At 42.1% G+C, this 22,729-nt stretch overlaps 1 protein-coding gene across 1 annotated transcript in view; it reads left to right on the top strand.

Moving 5' to 3' along the window:
• The window catches only part of kif1aa (kinesin family member 1Aa), a 134,020-nt gene that overhangs the window by 87,291 nt on the left and 24,000 nt on the right, over positions 1–22,729 (top strand). Inside the window, exons 33-37 of the mRNA XM_052130720.1 lie at positions 11,873–11,928; positions 20,918–21,026; positions 21,415–21,481; positions 21,610–21,694; positions 21,782–21,887. Of these exons, the coding sequence (XP_051986680.1) occupies positions 11,873–11,928; positions 20,918–21,026; positions 21,415–21,481; positions 21,610–21,694; positions 21,782–21,887 (423 nt within the window). The remainder of the gene's footprint in view (positions 1–11,872; positions 11,929–20,917; positions 21,027–21,414; positions 21,482–21,609; positions 21,695–21,781; positions 21,888–22,729) is intronic.

Genomic DNA, 22,729 nt, shown 5'->3' with positions numbered 1-22,729 from the left:
GTTTTTATCTTGTTTTCCATTTAAAATTGTCTAAAAATACATTGAGAAGTTACTTGAGAAGCAACATAAGATATTTAGACATGCTTTAAGAGACACATATAAGTGTATTTTGTATAAATGTTTATTTTTCACTTAACTTGCACAGTAAAGACAAATTATACATATATTCAAGATCTATTCTCTAAAAGCAAGTATACATATCGAGTGGCATTCAACTGATCACAAAGTATAGACAGGACATTTCTGATGTAAAAAATGGCACATCACTATTTGAAAAAAAGGCATTTTTGATCAAATCTAGACAGACCCCATTTCCAGCAGCCTTATCCTTGAGTAATCATGCAGAATTGCTAATTTGGTACTAGAAAATCACATGGTACTGTATAATCACCATTATATCAAACACTGCTGAAAGCTATTTGGTTTGTTAAATGAAGCTTAACATTGTCTTTGTGTTTGTTTTTGAGTTATCACAGTATGTAATAGACTGGCTTGTCTTAATGGCAAAAACGAAACAGCTTTCTTTAGAAACTCATCAGTCAATCATTGTTCTGAGGAATGAAGGCTATATAATGCTTGAAATTGCCAAAAAACTGAAGATTTTATACAAAGGTGTTCACTACAGTCCAGAGGTGGGAGCAAGTCACACATGTTCAAGTCACAAGTCAAGTCTCAAGTGAAGTGCAGACAAATCAACAAGTCAAGTCAGTGACTCACCTCAAGAAAGTCAAGTCGAGCCCTGATGAGTTTCAAGTCAAGTTGAGTCAAGCCACAGTACTAAAATAAATGGAGGATAATTTTTCAAATAAATATTTATTTTTGCTGTGAAAAGATGAACTACATATCTTTACATTATTTTTTAAATGAATTGTATAACAGTAATGTGTATACAATAATATATAAGTAAATTGCATTAATGAACATGCACTGTATTTTTAGCGTGGGCACTTAAATACTTTGAATAATTCTAGATACCTTATTATCCAAATTGTATCCACTTAAAAATTGTAAATTTTTAGAATTATCTTGTTAAAATTAATAACACTGCGTGTATGCTGTGTAAAAATGCGGTCAGATTTTCACATTGATCTAACAAAAAAACGGCTGATGGCCTGAATGAAAATGCAAACTCGCTCTTTGACAGTAAGTGGTGCTTATGGAATAGCAGAAATATGGGTTATTGGTAACACTGGTAACGCATGTACACTTTAGCAGCCCTGCACTTATAAACTGTTATGACTTGTGTGAAGCAGGAGAAGGCAGGTGGGTGTTTTGGGTCCAAATGCAGTTTTATTTGGGTCTACACAAGGTAAACAAACTCGGGAACAAAAGAAAGGGTCCACGATGGGAAAAAGGAACTAAAACATGAGGTGACATACAAGGGTGAACAGGGAGCGAACATCCACGAAGGGCGGGGATAAGAACAAACAGGCAAACATAAACAGCAGGGTTATCCCGCACGAACCAGGGTTACCCTCGAACGGACCAGCGAACTGCAGGGAACAAGAACGAAGAACACATGAGAGCTTAGACAGCGAAAGGACGAACAGGCAACGTCAACGCACGACAATAGGAAGGGAAAACAGCGGGGTTTAAATAAAGAGACACGGTGATGACAAAATGACAGACAGGTGCGGACAATAACACACTGACAGGGCCGGAAACGACGGGAAGAAGGGAAGTGTAGTTCACACACGGATAGTGAGACTCAGGCGGGCAACAAGGAAGACATGACAGGGAGCGTGAACGTAAAACAGAAAACACGGGCAGACAACAAGGGAGCGTGACATGGAAAGTGACTAGTGACGGGTGAAACAGAAAACACGGGGCGGACAACACGAAACACGGTGCAGACGACGCGAAACATGGTGCAGATGACGCGAAACACAGTGCAGGTGACACGAAACATGGTGCGGGTGACACGAAACCGTGACATAATCCCCCCTCAAAAGGACCGGATTCCAGACGGTCCTAAAACAAAAAACAAAAACAATAAAAATGAACGAAGAACCCAGGAGAGAGGGGGTTGACTCAGGGGCAGGCAAATAAACCATGGGGGACACAAGGGGCGTTGAGACAGACTACGGGGGTACAAAGGGCAGACAGGGGGACCGGGGTGGCACAAGGGGCAATCAGGCAGTCCACGGGAGGCAGGCAGACCAGGGAGGTCGAGAGGGCAGACAGGCAGACCAAGAGGGCAGGCAAGCAGTCTATGGGGGTATGTGAAGGGAACCGGGTCAGGTGGCCTGGGGGGTGTCCACCGGGTAGGGACAGGTTTAGGTGGTCTGGGGGACGGCCACAGTAGGGGGACAGGTTTAGATGGCCCGGGAGCTGGCCATAAGGCAAGGGCCGGTTCTGGAGGCCTGGGAGGTGGCCACAAAGCAAGGGCCGGTTTAGGTGGCCTGGGAGGCGACCATGCTATGGGGACAGGTTTGGGTGGCCCGGGAGCTGGCCACAAGGCAGGGGCCGGTTCGGGGGGCCTGAGAGGAGGAGTGGCCACTGGGGGAGCTGGCGGAGCCAAGGTGGACTTCTGAGGCTCGGGAGGCAGAGCCCTGGGAGGCTCGAGAGGCTTGAGAGGCGGAGCCTTGAGAGGCGGAGCCCTGGAAGGCTTGAGTGGCGGAGCCCTGGAAGGCTCGAGAGGCTTGAGTGGCGGAGCCCTGGAAGGCTTGAGAGGCGGCGCCCTGGAAGGCTCGAGAGGCTTGAGGGGTGGAGCCCTGGAAGGCTCAAGAGGCTTGAGGGGTGGAGCAAGTCGTGGCCTTGGGTGGTGGTGCCGAAGGAGGCGTAAGCAAGGACGCCGGAGACCCTGGGGGCGGAGCAGAGACAGGCAGAGCCGTGGTAGACTCAGGCGGTAAGGCCTTGGGCAGGTCAGGAGGCGGAACAGTGTTGGGCGGAGCCAAGGGAGGCGATGGCGTAGAAGGCGGAGCTGGTGGAGCCACTGGAGGCGGAGCCGAAGGTGGCGAGGGTGAAGAAGGCTCTGAAGACGGAGCCAATGGAGGCTTCGGAGGCGGAGCCAGGAGAGGCTCGGGAGACTCTGGAGGCGGATCCGAGGGAGGCTCAGGAGGTGGAATTGAAGGAGGTTCAGGAAGCTGAGCAAAGAGTACCTCTGGAGGTGGAGCCGAGGAAGGCCTAGAAGACGGGGTTGAGGAAGGCGGAGCCGAGAAAGGTGGCGCCGTAGGAGGCTTAAGAGGCGGAGACCTGGAAGGCTCTGGAGGCAGAGCCGAGGGAGGTGGCGCCGTAGGAGGTTTCAGAGGCGGAGATCTGGAAGGCTCTGGAGGTGGAGCCGAAGGAGGTGGTGCCGTAGGAGGTTTCAGAGGTGGAGCCCTAGAAGGCTCTGGAGTCTCTGGGAGCAGAGCCGTAGGAGGCTTGGGAGGCGGAGCCATAGGAGGCTCTGGGAGCAGAGCCCTGAGAGGCTCGGAAGGCGGAGCCCTGGGAGGCTCGGGAGGCAGAGCCCTGGGAGGCTCGAGAGGCTTGAGAGGCGGAGCCTTGAGAGGCGGAGCCCTGGAAGGCTTGAGTGGCGGAGCCCTGGAAGGCTCGAGAGGCTTGAGTGGCGGAGCCCTGGAAGGCTTGAGAGGCGGCGCCCTGGAAGGCTCGAGAGGCTTGAGGGGTGGAGCCCTGGAAGGCTCAAGAGGCTTGAGGGGCGGAGCCCTGGAAGGCTCGAGAGGCTTGAGAGGCGGAGCCCTGGAAGGCTCGAGAGGCTTGAGAGGCGGAGCCCTGGGAGGCTCGGGAGGAGGAGCCCTGGAAGACTCTAGAGACTTGAGAGGCGGAGCCCTAGGAGGCTTGAGAGACGGAGCCCTGGAAGACTTGGGAGGAGGAGCCCTGGAAGGCTCGAGAGACTTGAGAGGTGGAACCCTAGGAGGCTCGGGAGGAGGAGCCCTGGAAGACTCGAGAGAATGGAGAGGCGGAGCCCTAGGAGGCTCGGGAGGAGGAGCCCTGGAAGACTCGAGAGGAGCCCTGGGAGGCTCGAGAGACTTGAGGGGCGGGGCCTCTTGGACGGTCATGGCTACTGGCGTTGGCTCTTGGACGGTCATGGCTACTGGCGCTGGCTCTTGGACGGTCGAGGCTACAGGCGCTGGCTCAGGGACGGTCGAGGCTACAGGCGCTGGCTCAGGGACGGTCAAGGCTACAGGTGCTGGCTCAGGGACGGTCGAGGCTACAGGCGCTGGCTCAGGGATGGTCGAGGCTACAGGCGCTGGCTCACTGGCCTCTGAGGCGACGGGCACTGGCTCACTGACCTCTGAGGCGACGGGCACTGGCTCACTGACCTCTGAGGCGACAGGCTCTGGCTGGTTGACCGTGGTATGCGCTAGCTTGGGTTCGCTAGGCGCTGAGGGCAGAGCCACGGGGGGTTTAGGGCACGGGGCTGCGGCAGGCAGAGGCTGGAGAGCAGAGGCCTTTCCCCTTCTCTTTCTCCGGGCTGATGTGACTGGCGACGCTTGAACGGCGTGGCTTCAGGCTCGCTGACCGTGGCTGGCAAGGGCTCAGGCTCGCAGACCGGGGCAGGCGTGGGCTCTGGCTCGCAGACCGGGGCAGGCGTGGGCTTTGGCTCGCAGATCGGTGGGGCTGACGTGGCAGGGAGCGCCAGGGATGACTGGAGAGTCTCCGCAGTGGATGGTGAGGTAGGGTCCTCCTTGGAAACGCCCACAGTGAACGGAGAGCCGCACAACAGTAGGGTCGCCTCCAGGAGGTCGCGGAGGGTCCAGCCGCGCGTCGTCTGGGGCAACCGCTCTTTCAGCGAAGGGTTCAGGTTATCTCGGAAGAAGACCACCAAGGCAGAGTCCGGGAAGTGGGAGAGGCTTGCCAGAACAAGGAAGTCTTGAATGTGGTCTTCTAGGGGACGGTCCCCCTGTCGCAAACAGAGCAGCCGGTAGTTTGCCCGCAAAACTGCTGGATCCATTGTTGGTCGTGCGTTTTGTTATGACTTGTGTGAAGCAGGAGAAGGCAGGTGGGTGTTTTGGATCCAAATGCAGTTTTATTTGGGACTACACAAGGTAAACAAACTCGGGAACAAAAGAAAAGAAAAATACACTTTTGAAACAGAAAACAAAAAGAAAATGTTAGAGTGGGCAAAGAAACACAGACACTGGACAACAATAATAATTGATAATTGATAAAGAGTGTTATGTATCTTAAACCCATTGTGATTTTGTGGAATCAGCTTGACTATAAGGTGCGTGAGAAGTGCCTGACAAGATGGCAAGTGCTACAGGAAGCATGGGGTGAAATGTTATCTGAGTATATAGACAAACTGACAGATAAAATGCCAAGGATCTGCAAAGCTGTCTGCACATGGAGGATTTTGGAAATCTTTGAAATAGTTTAAGAAGTTCTGAAAATTTTCAAATTGTAATAGTACATTTTTACATTACATTGTAATCAGTTGAGTGCCACTTTGGTGAATAAAAGTATACATTTATTTCCATAAGACTAAAATTTTTACATTATTCCAAACTTTTTGCCCCCAATGTATATTGGAAATCAATCAAATACAAATCAAAAACTTATTGTTGCAGTCAAATCACTTTTATTGTCACAGGACCATATACACAAGTGCAACAGTAGGTGAAAGTCTTGTGTGCGGTTCCGAGCAATATAGCAGTCATGACAGATTTACACAACACAATTTACACATCAAGTGTACACATAATTACACAATATAATATAAAATGTACAGTATACAATACACACAATATAGAGTGCACATACAATAAAAAAAAAATAAATAAAAAAAAAAGTATATATAAAAAAATAATTCTGGTCCTGATGCTGCGATACTGCCTGCCTGATGGTAGCAGTGAGAACAGCCCATGACTCGGGTGGCTGGAGTCTCTGATGATCCTCCGAGCTTTTTTCACACACCGCCTGTTATAGATGTCATGGAGGGAGAGAAGCTCACCTACGAGGATGTTTCTGGCAGTTCTCACCACCCTTTGCAGGTCTTTGCGGTTGTGGGCGGTGCTATTGCCGTACCAGGCGGTGATTCAGCCAGTCAGGATGCTCTCTACAGTGCTGGTGTAGAACTGTGTGAGGATGTGGTGGTTCATTCCAAACTTCCTCAGCCGTCTCAGAAAGAACTTGAAGCTGCTGACTCGCTCCACCGGTGCTCCATTAATGGTGATGGGGCTGTGTTCTCCGTCCTTCTTCCTGAAGTCCACTACAAGCTCCTTGGTCTTACTGACGTTGAGGGAGAGGTTGTGCTCCTGACACCAGCGTGTCAGAGTGTGCACCTCCTCTCAGTAGTTTCATCATTATCAGTGATCAGACCTACCACCGTCGTATCGTCAGCAAACTTAATGATGGCATTGGAGCTATGTGTTACCACACAGTCACGCGTGTGTGTATAGGGAATACAGGAGTGGGCTGAGAACACAGACCTGCGGGGCTCCAGTGTTGAGGGTCAGTGATGATGTTAATGCCCATTCTAACCACCTGACGTCTGCCTGAAAGGAAATCCAGGATCCAGCTGCACAGCGAGTTTCGTTCGCATCAAGCTTGGAGGGCACTATGGTGTTGAATGCTGAGCTGTAGTCTACAAACACCATTCTCACATATGTGTTCCTTTTTTCCAGATGGGAGAGAGCAGTGTGTATTGCAGATGCAATGGCATCATCAGTGGAGCGGTTGTTGCGGTAGGCAAACTGCAATGGCTCCAGAGAGGTGGGCAGCAAAGAGCAGATGTGATCTCTGATTAGCCTCTCAAAGCATTTGCTGAAGATGGGGGTCAGAGCAACAGGACACCAGACATTTAAATAAATTATTTTTGATTGCTTTTGTACAGGCACGTGGACGTTTTGAAGCATGTGGGGACTACAGACAGGGAGAGGGACAGGTTGAAAATGTCCGTAAAAACACCAGCCAGTTGGTTCCTGCACGCTCTGATGACGCGTCCCGGAATGCCGTCTGGACCCGCGGCTTTACGGATTTTCACCCGTCGGAAGGATCGGGTTACATTCGCAACAGAGACGGAGAGTGAACCATTCTCTGTAGCATCGGCCATGAGTGCTCTCTCCGCGAGGGCGGTGTTATTTTCCTTGAAACAAGCATAAATTGTGTTAAGCTCATCCGGGAGAGAGGCAGCGGTGTTCACAGCGGAGTTTTTATTCCCTTTGTAGTCTGAGATGTTAATTCCCTGCCACATACTTCTAGAGTCGGTGGTGTTGAACTGTCCTTCAATTTTGTGCCTGTACTGGCGTTTGGCTGCTCTGATAGTATTACGGAGGGCATAACTGGCTTGTTTATGCTCCTCCGTGTTCCCGGAATTAAAAGCGGAAGTCCGCGCATTAAGTGCCGCGTGAACATCTCCATTAACCCATGGTTTTCCATGGTTTCTGGTTGGAGTAGATCCATATTGTTTTGGTTGGAGCAACGTCCTCTACGCACTTCCTGATTAAACACTATCAGCGTAAACCTCGACATCAAAGGCGGACCGGAACATCTCCCAGTGCGCATGATCAAAACAGTCTTGTAGCACAGAGTCTGATTGTTCCGACCAGCATTGGATCATTCTGAGTTTGGGTACTTTCTGTTTCAGTTTCTGCCTGTAAGCGGGCAGAAGCAGAACGGAAGAGTGGTCTGATTTGCCAAATGGTGGGCAGGGGAGGGATTTGTAGCCATCCCGGAATGGAGAATATCAATGATCCAAAACCCGGTCCCCTCGTGTGTTGAAGCTGATGTGTTGGTGGTATTTTGGAGCTATTGTTTTAAAATTGGCTTTGTTAAAGTCCCCGGTAACAATGAACGTGGCCTCAGGGTGTGCGGTTTCCTTGAGTGCCCAGTTTGTGTCTGCTTGTGGGGGGATGTACACAGCAGTGATAATGCCAGCAATAATTTACAGTGTACTGTATAATGGGGCGAAGACTACCCTCTCACCTTTTTGTTCACTTCAATCCATCATTCACTCAAACAAACTCTCTTATTAACAAAGCTGAATATTGCCAGTTTTCTTCACGATAAGAAATACACAGTGACATGTACTGTATTATGATACAAGAAGTCGCGAGGCATCATGTTATAATCTAGCAGCAGCAAGCGCGCATGCTCGAGGGACAAGCATCCCTGTGCCAGAGTGTGCCTCTGCTGGATGCAGTCTCAATTTCTCCCCCTTAGATCGGGACACTTCGCAACTCATAGAAGAGGCGCTGATTGCACAGAGAAATGACAGTTTCGGAGTTTGTAGTTATTTACTTGAACTGCTTCCTTATTATTTTAACTTTAATAAAGCTATAATGCATTAAATATAACTGCATTAAAAATGTAACACCGGGATGTTTCCTTTAAAGACAATCGACATGCAAGTTATCTCCAGCTCCACTTATTCCACAACGAGAGTGCTTCTGTATTTACTTAATTGGTATTGTTGTATAATTCCTTTATGCTTTGCGATCTACATCACCAGAAGCTGTGAAAAATTAGAGTGCATCTGGACTGTGAGCTGTGTTTTCTTCCTCACCTCAGTCAGGCGCGAGCTGCAGTGCTGCTCTGGTCATTAGAGTTTCGTATGATCTCAGGGTATGTTAAATGACATCAAAGACTATTCGACAATAGCCTAGTTTCCATCCACTTCTCACGCTATTTTGTTATCGACAAAGTGAAAATGCTTAAAAAATGTTTGTGAAAATTGTCGTCTTCTACCTGTTTCCTTTCAATTGGTCTTTTATCAAAAAAATGATTTACATGATGATGTCATGCCTAAAAAAACACTGTCACATAAGTTTTGGTTTATCGCAAAATAAATCTGCCCTTAAACTTTCCATACAGATATGTGTGTATTTCACTAATTGTGTACCTTTTGCCTCCCAGATGTCCCAAATTCTTTTTCCTTCTCACTTTTTGGTAAAATGGGGAGAGTATTCTTGTCAATCATTGAAATTAGACAGCTTACTCATTTTAATTTCACAAATAAAACAATCAGAAGAGGAGGAATTGCAATCAAAAGGGAACAGTTGCCCTTCTGATAGGACTGTAATATTGGCCCTGATTTTGGTCCTGATTTTGCACCTATCGCAGGTTGCCACCGGTTCCAACCCGAAAAGGAATCTTCATGGCACTGTTCAAGCTGGCAAATCAAATCACTTTATTGTCACACTACCATGTACACAAGTGCAACAGTAGGTGAAATTCTTGTGTGCAGGTCTGAGCAACATAGCAGTCATGACAGTGATGAGACATATACCAATTACAGTAAACAACATACTTACATAACACAATTTACATATCAGATGTACACATACTTACACAACACAATAATTATATACAATGTACAGTAAACAATACACACAATATAGAATACACAATACACAATACAATAAGTAAAGAGTATACATATATATATATATATATATATATATATATATATATATATATATATATATATATATATCTATATATAAATATGCAGTTATGGGCGGTACTATTGCCGTACCAGGCGGTGATGAAGCCAGTTAGGATGCTCTCTATGGTACTAGTGTAGAACCGTGTGAGGATGTGTTGGTTCATTCCAAACTTCCTCAGCCGTCTCAGGAAGAAGAGGCGCTGGTGAGCCTTCTTCACAACGGCCTCCGTGTGGACGGACCATGTGAGTTCCTCAGTAATGTGGACACCGAGGAACTTGAAACTGCTGACTCTCTCTACTGGTGCTCCATTAATGGTGATGGGGCTGTGTTCTCTGTCTTTCTTCCTGAAGTCCACTACAAGCTCCTTGGTTTTACTGCCGTTGAGGGAGAGGTTGTGCTCCTGACACCAGCTCTTTCAAAGGAACCTCCTCTCTGTAGGCTCTTTCAAAGGAACCTCCTCTCTGTAGGCTCTTTCAAAGGAACATCCATCAAAGTATATATGCTGTGTGCACAGCTATTAAAGAAAAATGTATGCGGTGTAAAATCATGGTTTACATATGATACATTCCTGATATTCAATAGGCTATTTCGAACAATCGTCTAATAATCTAAAGCATTACCATCACAACTGCATTATGTCCCGCATATTTCTCCAGCAACTTTTAATGACAAACTGAACTTGATTGTCAACTAAAATACATTTTAGAATCATAATGCAATTTACATTATCGGAAAAAGCTCAGCAAATGTGATCCGAGGTAAAGCTGGTTAGATTTAAAATATTTAAAAGTTTTAAAATGTTCAAAAGCTATTTTTCTGAAAGTGAACATACAGTTCTGATAGTTTAGGGTAGAGAATGTAATTCAGCCGACTTTATCTACAGAACAGGGTAAGGCTAATTTAAATTTGTGTAAAGAAAAGGCATAGGTCTAAAAATATTTTTTTTTTAGTTTGGTAGCCTAATTAATTATTTTATTTGATGCTTGTGTCAAGGCGGAGGGCAGGGCCTGGTCGTGATTCTACACACCCGGTCCCTTATCAGGCTAATCAAGCCTCTGAGAGGGATAAAGGCTGACTGCGGAGGATTGTGCGGGAGAGAGAGATAGGTTACGGACATGTCCGTCATGTGTGTGTTTGAGTCTTTTTAAGTTTACCATTAAAAATATTATTTATATTGCCAAGCCGGTTCTCGCCTCCTCCTTTCCATCGAAATGCTTTATTAATTTGGTAATTTTATTTAGCCTAATTTAATACAGGGAATTTTGCTGACATTTTTTCAAAAGTATAAACAATAATTTTATAGAATTGGGCTATGTTAGTGTTCCAAAAAAGCACACAGATGCTTTTCTCCTAGTATTGTGTATTTATTTTTTATTTAAAACATATTTGTTCACAGAAATATTATGTTTTTTTGTATTGTGGGCTAATTCCATGACTGCCATCTATTATTTTGAATGGTGTGGAAAAGCAACTTTAATAAATAAATGGATGAATTAAATTAATAGCAAACAGTGGCCATAAATTTGTTCTCCATGCACTTGTCGATATGCATGATACAAGATATTTGTGTTGGACATCGGATCTATATGCCATTAAGAGCAATCCATAATCACGTACAAAGAATTGGCTTTCAAGTATGTATACCGTTATCATGATTAACACAGGCTAACTATTGGGGTAAAATCTGTCATGTGACACAACATTTTTGCGTTAATGCCAATTTTCTCAACAAATAGTTTCCAAAATAGTTTTTTATATAGTTTTAATAGTTTACAAAATAGAAATTTGTGGGCAAGAGTTAAAAGGAAAAATATTATGTCCACACTTGTGAAATTTTAGAGATCATTTGCATTTCCATCAGCTTTATTTTGATGCGCTAAAACTTTCGCAAAAATCTTTGGATGGAAATGTATTTAATAAAGAAAATCTTTGACAATTTTTTATTGTCGACTTTGTCGATAACTTCGATTAATCATTTCAGCTTTAATGATAGGTGTGGATGAGAAACAGATAATTATTTATCTGCCTTTTTTTTTTTATTATAAATTCTGCCCAGTAGGCGGCGATATGCTCAAAGAATGTGAATTGCCAAAAATAAGAGAAATGTGAAGGTGGGGATTGTTCGTAAACTTGACTTAAATATTGATCTGTTTCTCACCCACACTTATAATATTGCTTCTGAAGATGTGGATTTAACCTCTAGAGTCATATGGATTACTTTTACACTGCCTTTATGCTTTCTGGACCTTCAAAATGTTACACAATACAGAGTTGAAATATTCTTCAAAAAATCTTGATGTTTGTTAACCAGAAGAGAGAAAGTCATACATCTAGGCTGGCATGAGGGTAAGTAAATGATTAGAGAATATACATTTTTAGGTGAACCGTCCCTTTAAACAGAAAGTCAAACTGGGTAGGAACAACAGAAGGTGATGACAGAGTTAAAAAAACTGTTTGGTGAACTATCTTTAATGGGTGCTACAGCTGTGTTCACATATCCACATTATACTGAAATGACATCCAGATAATTTGACTTTTTGCAGTCCGTTCCGTCCATGTCGGCGGCAGTTCCCGAGAGTCATGCCTCTGTCCAAACCAGGTGAGAGCAATGATCATTTTTATGACCATGAGCAATCTGCTTTTAACATAGAAGCCACCCCTTTTCACCCCATATGCCACTGCATTTTCCACAGTTTTAAAAACATAAAGCACTTGCAATTATTATTTGTTTTTGTTTTTTGTGTCCTGCTAAATCAGGTTTGAGTCTGAAACTGTTTAGCACTTAGTCTTGGCTTCGTTTTTTTGTGTTGCCTTATTTATGTTGCTATTTGGGGTCCATGTGCCCATATCACAGTTTTTGTTGTTGGTGGTGGGTGTAACCGCAGACAACGACACTCCTCCTGATCGGGAGAAGAACCTGGAGCTGATTCGCTACCTGTTGCCAGAGGTCTTTAATGGGTCTCTGGTGGACTCAATGTCAAGCCACGCCCTCAATGCAGCAGGCATGGCTATTTCCTACCTCCTTGATGGGGAGGAGCAAGCCACACTGCCAGCCCTGCCCTTGTCTATCTGTTCAGTAATAAAAGCACAGAAGCCGGGTCTGTAATTGTTATAAATGCATACGGCCAAAGAATGTCCCTGGAACTGAACCTGTAGTCTGTCTAATGCACTGGGGTTACATTTTCAGATAAAGTCTAATTCCAGTCTGAGATCACTTAATTTAACTAAATTTTTGCAGTTCTTGTCAATTCTTAAAGGGGTCATATCATATAAGAAATCATATTTTCCTTTATTTTATTTTTTAATAAAAGAGTTTGATTACTATAAGAGGACTAATAAAATTACTTTTAGAACTCAAACTTCCTCTCCAGTTCAAAAAGTTAATGTGTTAATAGTAAGTCATTTTTTTATTTGTATATCGCTTTTTACAACTCACAGCGTTTTAAAGCAGCTAGACAGAAAATTAAGCTGTAATCTCTTAAAGTCATCATTGTGTGGTTTATTTATTTTTTTGAACTTGTTTTTTATTGAAATCAAAAAAGTGCAATTCACAACACACAAATGCGATACCCTGGATGGTACAATATACATGGATACATCCCATACAATATACATGTCCATCACTCCCCTAAAGCCTTTATATCGTCCATAGAGAAAAGGAAATGGATATATATAGCCAGCATAAGCTTCACAGTACATAGGTATCATGGAATATACATTAGGATGGGGGACCACTGGTCCATAAATAGATCCGTTTTCATCTGCAATCTTGCTGTAATTTGTTCCATATAGTACACTTCCTTCACCTTGTTTTTCCATTGAGAAATTGTGGGGGGCTGCGGTCTCAGCCAGGAGACTGTAATCATTTTTTTTGCAAGTACAAGCAGGATTTTCAAGAGATGAAAATGATAATTCGTCCTAATTTTGTTCTCAAAAATTCCCAGAATAATAAAGGATGGGTCCAGTGGAATCTTAATACTCAAACATTTATCAATTTCATCTTGTATGTCTTTCCAATAGTTCAATAATTTTGGACAATCCCAAAATATATGAGTGTGATCTCCCACAAGACCACAGCCCCTCCAACATTTGTCTGAAGTCCCACTGAACTTAGATATGATAAAAGGGGTCCTAAAGAACCTTACTTTGAGTTTCCACTCAAATTCTCTCAGCATTGGACTACTTGATATTTTATGCCCCTCTTGAAACATTTGTTCCCATTCCTCATCCGTAATTATTATATTCATTTCTAGTTCCCATTTCTCCTTTATAACTTTTGTATCCTCAGTAGCTTCTCTTTGTAATATTTTGTAAAAGTGAGAGATATATTTAGTAGTTATTGTCCCTTTTGTTACTGATATGAAAAATGTCTCAATGTCAGAAGGTGGCTTTTGTAAAGTTTGCCAGTCCTTATGTTTATGTAAATAGTGTCTCAATTGTAAATATTTGAACAAGTCCTGGTTTGGGAGGTCATACATATGTTGTAGCTGCTGGAAAGACAATAGACCTTCGTTCTCAAACATTTGACCCAACAGAATCAACCCTTTTTCAGTCCAGTTATTTAATCCGGGTGCTGGGAGAAACTCAGTATTATGGTTTATTCGAATAGCTCTACATAGTGAACTGGGAAGAGTCAGTGTCGTTTTAATTTTAGACCAGGTGGTAAGTGTAGCCTGAACCCATTCATTGTTAATTTTATTTTTAGACCATGTGTCTTGGTTGACAAATGGAAGAGTATCAAGAAATATATTTTGACAGTCCCCTTGTTCCATCTTGTACCAGATTGCCTCTTCATCCCGACAAACCCAAGTGACCATTGATCTAAGTCGTGCAGCCCAGTAGTAATTTTTTAAATTTGGTATATTAAGCCCACCAAGCTCTTTAGGGCACATAAGAGATTTCAATTTAATTCTCGGATGTTTGTTTTGCCAAATAGATTTTGAGAGCCATTTGTTTAATGTAGTGAACGTGGGCATGGGGACATGTATAGGTAATGATTGAAAAAGAAAGAGTAATCTAGGTAGAACGTTCATTCTAATGGTTTCTATTCGCCCTATAAGTGAAAGAGGTAATATTTCCCATCTTGCTAAGTCTTTCTTGATTTCATCCAATAATTTCCCATAATTTGCTTTAAACAACTGTGATGATTGAGGGGTTATAAAGATTCCCAAATATCTAAATCCCTGATTAGACATTCGAAATTTAAATGTACTCTTTACATTAGTGGGTAGGTGGCCATTTAATAACATTGCTTCTGATTTAGATTGGTTAATTTGGTAGCCCGAGAGTCTGCCATATTTCTCTAACGTTTCGACAAGTGAGGGTAGAGATGTGGCTGGATCACTGATATATGCAAGAATGTCATCTGCAAAAAGTGAGATCTTGTGCTCCCTCCTATTTTTATCTACAATACCCTTAATTTCGTTATTCAGTCTAATCGATGCTGCTAGGGGTTCGATGATTATAGCAAAGAGTAAGGGGCTTAGGCAATCCCCCTGACGCACTCCTCTCTCAAGGTAGAAGAACTCGGAACAGCAACCATTTACCCTGACTCGCGATTTGGGATTTGTGTATATTACTTTTATCCATTCCACAAACTGTGGGTGAAAACCCATAGATATCAGTGTGCTATACAAAAACTGGCAATTAACTGTATCAAATGCTTTTTGCGCATCAAAGCTGATCAGCAGGGAATCTTGTTTATATCCTCTGGCCTGTGTTATAACGTTCAGAGTTCTCCTTATGTTATTAGCACTCAGGCGGTTAGGAATGAACCCCGTCTGATCCGGGTGAATAAGTTTTTTAATGTGTTTCTGTATCCTTTTAGCTAAAATACTAGTCAGAAGTTTTAAATCTGTACATAATAGGCTAATTGGTCTATATCCTTCGCACTGGGTTGCATCTTTTCCTTCTTTATAGATGACTGAAATAATGGCCTCAGACCACGAAGAAGGTAGTTCACCGTTTTTAAGCGTGTAATTAAAAACCTTCGTCAATACTGGTAGTAGAATGTCTGTAAAACATTTATAAAATTCTCCAGGGAGCCCGTCTGTCCCTGGAGATTTATTATTTTTCAGCTTGTTGATCACCTCTCTTATTTCAATCTCGGTTATGTTTGATACCATACTCGCTGCTTCTTCTCCAGACAGAGTGGTTAAATTTAAATTAGTAAGAAATGTATCTATTTTATGTTTTTGTCCATCATTTGATGGATTTGGTTCCTTATATAAGTTTCTGTAGAAGGAAGCAAAGGCATTAGCTATTTCTTTGGGACGATATAGCGTCTTACGGGTGGGATTAATTATTTTGTATATTGTTCTGGCAGACTGTGCTTTTCGGAGTTGGAAAGCTAACAGGCGACTAGCTCTATTCCCCATTTCATAATATTTCTGTTTAGAAAACCTCAAGGCCCCTTCTGCTTTGTAGGTAAGAATCCTATCTAACTCTTTTCTAGCTTCTTTTAGCTCTGTCAGTGTGTTACTTGTCCCTGTATTTTTATGTTCAATTTCTAATAGTTTGATTTTGTTTTCAAGTTTAGTTTGTTCCTCGGAGCGCTGTTTCTTTAGTCTGGATGAAATTTGGATCATTTTCTCCCTTAATACTGCTTTGGCTCCACTCCACAAAACAGGTGGCGACACCGTCCCATTGTCATTTAGTTCTAAGTACTCTGTCAAACTTTGTCTTAGTTCCTGAACTATTGCTCTATTTGTAAGTAGTGATACATTTAACCTCCAATATCTAAAGAAAGAGTCCTTACACAAATCTAATTGTAAAATAACAGGGGCGTGATCACTCAGTGTAATTGTATCTATATGACAGCCAATCATTTTGTACATATGCTGTTGAGAGAGACAGAAAAAATCAATCCTTGAATAACTATTATGGACATTCGAATAAAAGGTATAGTCTTTCCTATTTGGGTTTTTAAGTGTCCATGGGTCAGCCAAGCCTAGTTCTATTAACATGTTGTTGAGTATTTTTGTTTTTCTACTTTGTGGGCCTGTTTCTGCCGGGGTCTTGTCTAGTTTCCCTTCCTGTACAGCGTTAAAGTCTCCTCCGACCAGTAAGATCCCTTTTGCATTCTCTGCAATTACCTTTGCTATTTCTTTAAAAAAGTTTTCATCACATTCATTAGGAGCGTACAGGTTCATAATGGTTATGTACTCTTCCCATAATCGACCAACTATCAGTACATATCTCCCATTCTTATCCTGCACAACCTTTTCTGTGGAAAATGCCAGTAACTTATTGATTAGAATGGCTACTCCTCTTTTATTCCCAAACGATGCACTATACGTTTGGTTTACCCACTCCCTCCTAAGTTTTTTGTGTTCTAATTCGTTCAAATGTGTTTCTTGTAACAATGCAAATGAGCAGTGCATTTTCCTTAGCTGGCTAAAAATCTTCTTTCTTTTTATAGGGTGGTTTAGACCATGGACGTTATATGAAACGATTGTTAGTTTCTCCATATGCATATTATGGGCAAATTAGGGAGCACACTTCTCCAAATAGTCATCGACATTTATGAAGGCTATTGCAGGGCGTGTATCTTTCAGAAGATGATTGCACATTTGCGATATTCAGAGTAATAATGTTTATCAATAGTAAAAAAAAAAGCGAACAGAGCATTGAACAGACTTCCAAACAGTAAATAGAACAAACCGACGACCTTAAAGACAGTCACTATGGAGATGGAGGGGCGTGACAAAAGCCCTCCGCTTAACACACTCCGTGTAGTAGCAACAGTCTCGCAGCAAAAGGCTGCTCCCTGGGTTGCCTTCGCAAAAAGCATAGTAAAACAATTAAAGCAGAACAAAAAGAAAAGAAAAAAAAAAATAATCGACTTGCCCTCTCCCACAGCAGGAGAAAGACCTTTTCCTTACTAAGATTGTAACTTACATACCTATTAGCCTACTCTCACATTGCTTGTCACTTATGTTTGCAAAGTCCGGTAATGAATGCCTACTTCTCCGCTACACTTTGTCTCTTTACATGAATGCCCGCATGTCTGCGACGCTCAGTGTTCCCTCTGCCGCTTCTTCGGATGCTGTGGTCCAGGTTTTGCGCAAAAGCTCTTCTCGACAGTTCTCACGCTCGTCCACCTTGACGTGTATTCCCAACTCGCCCAGAGTCGCTGTCGCTCTCGAAAGCGTAGGGAACGTCTTCATTCTTGTGTCCAAATAAATCTTCAGCTGTGCAGGAAAGGGCGACACAGCTCTCACATTTTTCTGTTTGAGTTGCTTAATAACTTCACGAATCTGTTTTCGTTTCTTCTGAGTGTCCGCCGTGTAATCCTGATCAAAATACACCCTCTGGCCCCGATAGGTGACGTCACGGCTTTTCCATGCCATTCGTATTATTTGTTCTTTGACTTGGTAGCTAGAGAATCTGACAATTATTGACCACGGTGGTGCCGAGTCTTTAGGCTTCAGGGTCAATGAGCGGTGTGTCCTATCCACACCGAGATCCATGTCCTCCGGTAATTTGAGTGAGGTCCGTATCATGTCAGTTATAAAGGAAATCATGTTGTTTTTCTCCTGTCCCTCTTGTATCCCATAAATGCGCAGGTTGTTACGCCTCGCTCTTGACTCAAGATCCTCACACTTAGCTGAAAGTTTGGCTTCTCTTCCTAGCAAATAGCGCATCACACGATCATGACTGATTAGTTGGTCTTCCGCGTCGCTCATTCTCTGGTTGGTGTCGCCAATTTGCTGCTCGAGATTAGCCGTTCTCTCAAGTACATCTTTCAGGGATGTTTCCACCCTAGACAGCGTAGCTTTAGTGTTGTTAGAAGCGTCGGTGTGTTCCTGTCTCAAGTGTTGTAACTCCGCGAGCACCTTCGCCATTTTATCTTCGTTCATGTCCATGTCCACTACATCATGTTGACATTCTTCTTTTTTTGTAGATTTACTCTTCTTGTCAGCTTCTTTTTTGAGTGTAGACATAATAGATTTTGTTTGACAATACTTTATAATGAAATTTGGGTTATATAGTAGGATTTCGGCTAGTTTTCAGGGCCTTTCCCCAGAGTAGAAAATCAGGCTGCTTCTTCGCTCATGGCGTCACCGGAAGTCCCATTGTGCGGTTTAAATGAATTACGTGATTGTAGATTGTCATAGGCGACTGTTGTAAGGATCTCAAGACTCTATAATATGTAGCCATGTCCTTTCTGGTTGAACAGCATGAATATAATGCCAATATTAATTATCAGTGTGTAAGGGTAACACATAGATGCAGTGTCCTCAAACTGGAAGAGTGTGTCTGAGTTCCAAACAATGCTAGGAAAACTATTCCATGGTTTAAATTAGTTTTAGAGTAGATGTTGGTGGCCAATGTTTAGGATTAAACATTTAGGCCAGTTAAAGGATTTTTTATAAACTGTAAGATTAATGACTAAACGTCTTTGAAGTCCATCCAGAATGAACTGTGGAAGTACACATGCTGTGTCCTTTGTTTTTTGGCTGATGAAAGCTTTAGTTGGCATTCATTTATTGTCTATCTGTTCCATTTTAAGAGAGTGTAGTCCATCCCATGACCAAGATGTTTTAGGCAAAGTCCAGTGAGGGGCATCGCAGTCCAGCTGGAAGCTTGTGGCAGTTAATTTCGGTTAAGTCTGAGGTGTAGGCAGTGGCCACAAGTATCCCATGTTTTACAGTTGGTGTTGGCAGCAGTTCATCCTCTGTGATGTACATTTTAGTAGACCGAAGTGATGTCTGGCTTCACAGACTACAGTTAGTAGTCATCTCTCAGCGACACATTACAGTGTGAGTGGGATATTGGGCTGGATCGGAGCTAGCTCTAACAGGATCTGGTAACCTCAGGATATGTATCCAGGATAAGACAGGAAAACAAATAGAAAAATATTAGCATAGATGCAATTCAATTTAAAGTGTAGTTATAGAATGAGAAGTGTTTCCAGTTCCGGCAGACCTGACTAATGCAGCATAACTATGAGTTGTATGATAAATTAGATTTATGCCTGGCTGAAGAGATGAGTCTTTACTCTATACTTAAACTGAGAGAGTGTGTCTGAGTCCCGAAACAATGGTAAAGGATCTACCTCCTTTTGTGGATTTTGAGATTCTAGGTACAATCAACAGGCCAAAGTTTTGTGATCGTAGTTAATGTGATGGATTATAGCGTGATAGAAGGTCTTAACCAGCTAAATACAGCTTGGATAAGCTGTAAAAATGTATCTTTTACATATACGTGAACTACGTCTATTCAGTTTTGATAAAGTATCACAGCAAGATAATTAGGAAGTAGGAAAGATACTTTTATTCCTAAACACCAAAAGAACTAACGTTCAGAGTAGTATGTGGGAGAGTTTGCCAAACATTTAACTGTTTCTGGATGTGTGTAGCACCTACACCTCTGCATATTCTTAAGTACCTCAGCATTAGGAAAGAGTGGCTTTAGTTTGGGTACACACATTACAGCGTGGATTGTTTTGTAAACCTGTCACAATGCAAGCTTTGCAAATATGCTGCTGATGCACTGAAGGATGGGCCAGTACCAAATATATTAGACCTTGCAGTAAATTTGCTGTGCGTCTGTAAAAGCTGTTACTCGTTTCACTTGCAAAGAGTCCGTTTATGCTGAAATCAACAAAAAACCCTATTGTAACTAATTCTAAGAGTAAATGATGATAAAAAACATAACGTGAAAAAACGTGGCTCAAAACATTTGACATTATAATTAGGGGGGAAATGTAAAATGTAAGATATGACCCCTTTAATAAACAATTTTACATGGTTAGAGAAGGCGTCTACTTATTTCCTTCATTCCACAGAGAGTCACACAAACTCTCTGCATTGACGGACTGAAGCACGCTTTGTTCCAGTGACTGTGTTTTGGCCTATTATTACTGTGTGTGGATATATTCTACATCTTTTTCTCTCCCTCAGTCTCACCATTCATACCTCATCAAGCAGATGGACAGTTGTAGCTTTTCTCTCTGACATAATATACCATGAATCAATTGATGAACATTACAGAATATGACTGCATCTCTGCATGAGTAAAACTGGGCATTCTGTCATATTTGAAACTGAGCTTGATGGTGCAGTAGGCCCTAAAACTCTGCTAAATCTAACCTAAGATATTAGATTTGAGTTGTTATTAATATTTTTAGGTTCTTTTTATTGTAGTGTTTGGGAGGCCAGACCAGGTTAAACGAGCAAAGGAGATTAAACCACTTTAGTCTAGTTTAGCTGGTATTTCTGTTATTATAATTGTTTTCAGCAGGTATTCACTGACTCCTCTTAAAAATAGGGACAATTTTAATAAGCTTAAAAATAAAACTTTAGTAAGAATTTGTATTAGTTATGTTTGAGTTCATCTTGCCATGTACAGATGTTTAGGGTTCACTGTTTTTCACATGACTTTATTCATTCTAACAGCTGTGTGCCTTTAAACTGCACCCTACAACCTACAATCTATTCCTCCTCTTATACTGTGATCCATATCTTCCTCTCACCTATGAATCTCTAGTATCCCTTTCATCTGCCATTGAGTTTTTATATCCTTTGGTCTAAGATTAGCTCAATATTGATTTGAGCCTCTGTTTTTTTCTGTTTTCTGCCTAGTACCTGCCACCAAACTGACAGCTATCACACGACCCACAGCAGGACCGTGCCACTGTAAATATGACCTGATGGTCTTCTTTGAAATCTGTGAGCTAGAGGCCAATGGAGAGTGAGTGTCTTCTCTGAACAGATTTACACGAGTAAAATAGATTACTGTCTCAGACAACCATTTTCTAAAGCATGTAAAATCAATAATATCCAATGTATAAGTAAAAAAACAAATTATTGATATTTAGATTAAATGATATTAAAGGGACAAAATATTAATATGCAGAGGAAATTAGTTTTGAGTAATTGAATAAATTGGCTCCCTTGTGGTTTATATGAAACTATTAATGTCAGGGAAAGAGCAATTCTTTTAAGCACACCCTGAACTAGATATACTTAATGTACTAGCCAATAATAAATATATTGGTTGTATACAGTGTTTCTAGACACAGGTAGGCATGAAAAGGCCGGTTATTTCACTCAACATACTGTTTATCTCTCTATTGCAGCTATATCCCAGCCGTAGTGGATCACAGAGTGGGCATGCCCTGCCATGGCACATTCATGTTACATCAGGTTTTTTACATTAGAGCATTTTTTTCTCAATATACCTCCATATATAGGCCTACCTGTTGCTGTTTACTCTGTATCATAAAATTAGAATATTGTAATATGAGGATAACAAGATTATATTTACATAACAGGGCATCCAAAGGAGAGTGACAGTCACGATTGTACATGAGACTGGAAGAGATATTGAGTGGAAAGAAGTGCGAGAGCTGGTTGTTGGTGAGTTGGGGCTTAAATTTTTAACTTTAAACTTAAATATTTCACGTTAACTTAAACCAGAATGATATTCTGATATGCATTTGACAGGGCGCATCCGAAATAAACCTGAAGCAGATGAGACAATCATAGACCCCAACATTCTCTCTCTCAACATTCTATCTGCTGGATATATCCGACCCGCACACGATGACAGGTAATTTCCAAGGTCATATACATACCAAGACATCAGAAGAAATCAGAAGACCACTTTAGAAGTTTACAAATAAAATGTTCTCATGTTAAATATTACTTTGTCTGTAGTTTGCTTGTAATTTTATATTCATGAATAGTTCCACAGTTGGTTAAAATACATGTGTGGATTATATTCTTCTGTCTGTGAAGCCTGGGTCCCCTTGAGCAGTAAGTAGCATATGTGCTTCACTTCGACTTTGTTTGCTATTCAGGTCTGTTTAGTACCAGGACTCCATTTTAGTGATTGATTCACTTAATATGACTCTCTTCCCAGCCGTGCACAACTTTAAAGTGATGAGTTTTTGCCAAATAGAAATTAATCCTTGCAAATGGATCTTAAAGGCCTGTAACAAGGGAGTGCCTTGGAATCAAACAGCACAGCAACAGTGCCAGCCTTAGATAAAGAAAAGAAGCATATTATCAATTTTATGTTCCTTTGTAAAAACATAACATAACTTTCTGGGTCGTTGTAGGGACTAAAAAACAGGTGAATGATAGAGCGATCATATATAGGCTTGTAGGATTTACATGGTATACTGGCAATGTAAGTATTTCTGGAACTTTCCATGAATAGGGTACAAAGAAGTGCCTAAAAAAAGAATAAAATATATGTTTTTTTCTATTTCAACAAATGGTCAGTGAAAAGGTTACTTAACCTCAATTTCATCAAGAGAAAATGTTGATATGATTTTGATTTGATTCAATCAATTTCATCAAGAGATCCTACAGGATATTGTCAGGGGGGCTGTGCGCCAGCTGAAGCTCAGTAGAAGTTGGGTGATGCAGCTGGCCAATTAACTTAAA

This window comes from Xyrauchen texanus, chromosome 7, assembly GCF_025860055.1.
Source record: "Xyrauchen texanus isolate HMW12.3.18 chromosome 7, RBS_HiC_50CHRs, whole genome shotgun sequence".
NCBI classification, from domain to species: Eukaryota; Metazoa; Chordata; class Actinopteri; order Cypriniformes; family Catostomidae; genus Xyrauchen; species Xyrauchen texanus.
The sequence above is the reverse complement of the archived record's forward strand: the minus strand, read 5'-3'. Positions and strand labels throughout refer to the sequence as shown.